The sequence below is a fragment of the Carlito syrichta genome, unplaced genomic scaffold (genome assembly GCF_000164805.1).
Source record: "Carlito syrichta isolate Samal-C Ts95f unplaced genomic scaffold, Tarsius_syrichta-2.0.1 Scaffold303092, whole genome shotgun sequence".
Taxonomy (NCBI): domain Eukaryota; kingdom Metazoa; phylum Chordata; class Mammalia; order Primates; family Tarsiidae; genus Carlito; species Carlito syrichta.
The window spans coordinates 5,702-7,508 of record NW_007247188.1 but is presented as its reverse complement, the minus strand read 5'-3'; the positions used below and the strand labels follow the sequence as shown (position 1 = coordinate 7,508).

Below are 1,807 nucleotides of genomic sequence, written 5' to 3'. Positions count from 1 at the left end.
CATGTCGTTATCGGTGCAACGAAAAGCCTTTCGAAACGCCTATAAGACTTTGGTACGCTGAGAGACACTACTTGAACATACTCAATTTAAACTGCCATCAGTCTGAAAGGAGTGGGATTTTCGTAGTTTTGGAGAAAATCAACACACACAAAAGACGCAGGGTGGCGCTGCAGCCTTAAAAGTAGAAGAAACAAAGCAGCCAGCTGACCTTCCTTTACCCAGATACTCAGCTTAAAAAGCGAGCAGGAAGAGAAGGCTTTCTAAGGCGATCGCTCCAGGAAATCGGGGCCTCTGGGATTGTCCTTTTATTCCTGTGAGACACTGGGAGATTAGGTCAGCAACAACATGAGCCTGAGCAGGAGCAGGTTTGCTGGGAGACCGGAGGAGATGGAGACCAGAGAGCAGCAAAAGGAGCGCGTTCTGAAACAAAGGCAAGTCCTGATTCTCTTTGTTTTGCTGTGCATAGCTCAGGCTGGTTCCGAGCCTAGGCACTATTCAGTGGCCGAGGAAACGGAGAGTGGCTTCTTTGTGGCTAACTTGTTAAAAGACATTGGGTTGGAAGTAGGAGAACTAGCTGCCAGGGGAGCCCGGGTCGTTTCTAAAGAAAAAAAATTACGTTTGCATTTAGACAGGCAGACCGGGGATTTGTTGTTAAATGAGAAACTGGACCGGGAGGAGCTGTGCGGCCCCACCGAGCCCTGTGTGCTACCTTTCCAGGTGTTACTGGAAAATCCCTTGCAGTTTTTTCAGGCCAAGCTACAGGTTAGAGACATAAATGATCATTCCCCGGTTTTTCTAGACAAGGAAATGACTTTGAAAATTCCAGAAAGTGTCACTCCTGGAAGTACTTTTCTACTAGAACGTGCGCAGGATTTAGATGTAGGAACCAACAGTCTCCAAAATTACACAATTAGCCCCAGTTTCCACTTCCATCTCAAATTACAAGGCAGTCCTGATGGCGTATTACCACAGCTGGTGCTCGACAAAGCGCTGGATCGCGAGGAGCATCCTGAGGTAAGGTTCACCCTCACAGCGCTGGACGGCGGGACTCCACCCAGGTCCGGCACTGCTCTGGTACGCATTGAAGTCGTGGACGTCAACGACAACGCCCCAGAGTTTGCAAAGCTGCTCTATGAGGTGCAAGTCCCAGAGAATAGCCCTGTGGGTTCCCAGGTTGTCACTGTTTCTGCTAGGGATTTGGACATTGGAGCCTATGGAGAAATATCTTACGCATTTTCCCAAGCCTCTGAAGACATTCGAAAAACATTTCAAATAAATGCAAAATCGGGAGAACTTCTTTTAACACAGAAACTAGATTTCGAATCGGTTCAGACTTTTACAGTGAATATTCAGGCGACAGATGGTGGGGGCCTTACTGGAAGTTGTGTGGTGTTTATCCAAGTGATGGATGTGAATGACAACCCTCCAGAACTGACCATGTCCACACTTATCAATCAGATTCCAGAAAACTTGCAGGAGACCGTCATTGCTGTATTCAGTGTTTCAGATTCTGACTCAGGAGACAACGGAAAGATGGTTTGCTCCATCCAAGATGGTCTTCCTTTCTTCCTGAAACCCTCTGTTGAGAACTTTTACAGTCTAGTGACCAGCACAGCCCTGGACCGGGAGATCAGATCAGAGTACAACATCACCATCACGGTCACCGACCTGGGGACTCCCCCGCTGAAGACCCAGCACCACGTCACCGTGCGGGTCTCCGACGTCAACGACAACGCCCCCGCCTTCACCCGGGCCGTCTACACCCTGCTGGTCCGCGAGAACAACCGCCCCGCCCTGCACATCGGCA

The 1,807-nt window shown here is 49.4% G+C and overlaps 1 protein-coding gene across 1 annotated transcript in view; it reads left to right on the top strand.

Annotated features, from left to right (window-relative positions):
- Positions 1-220: 220 nt before the first annotated feature.
- Positions 221-1,807, top strand: part of LOC103260002 (protocadherin beta-3-like) — a gene marked incomplete at its 3' end in the record, with an annotated part of 7,284 nt that continues 5,697 nt past the window's right edge. Inside the window, exon 1 of the mRNA XM_008057644.2 lies at positions 221-1,804. Coding sequence (XP_008055835.2) covers positions 346-1,804 — 1,459 coding nt within the window. The remainder of the gene's footprint in view (positions 1,805-1,807) is intronic.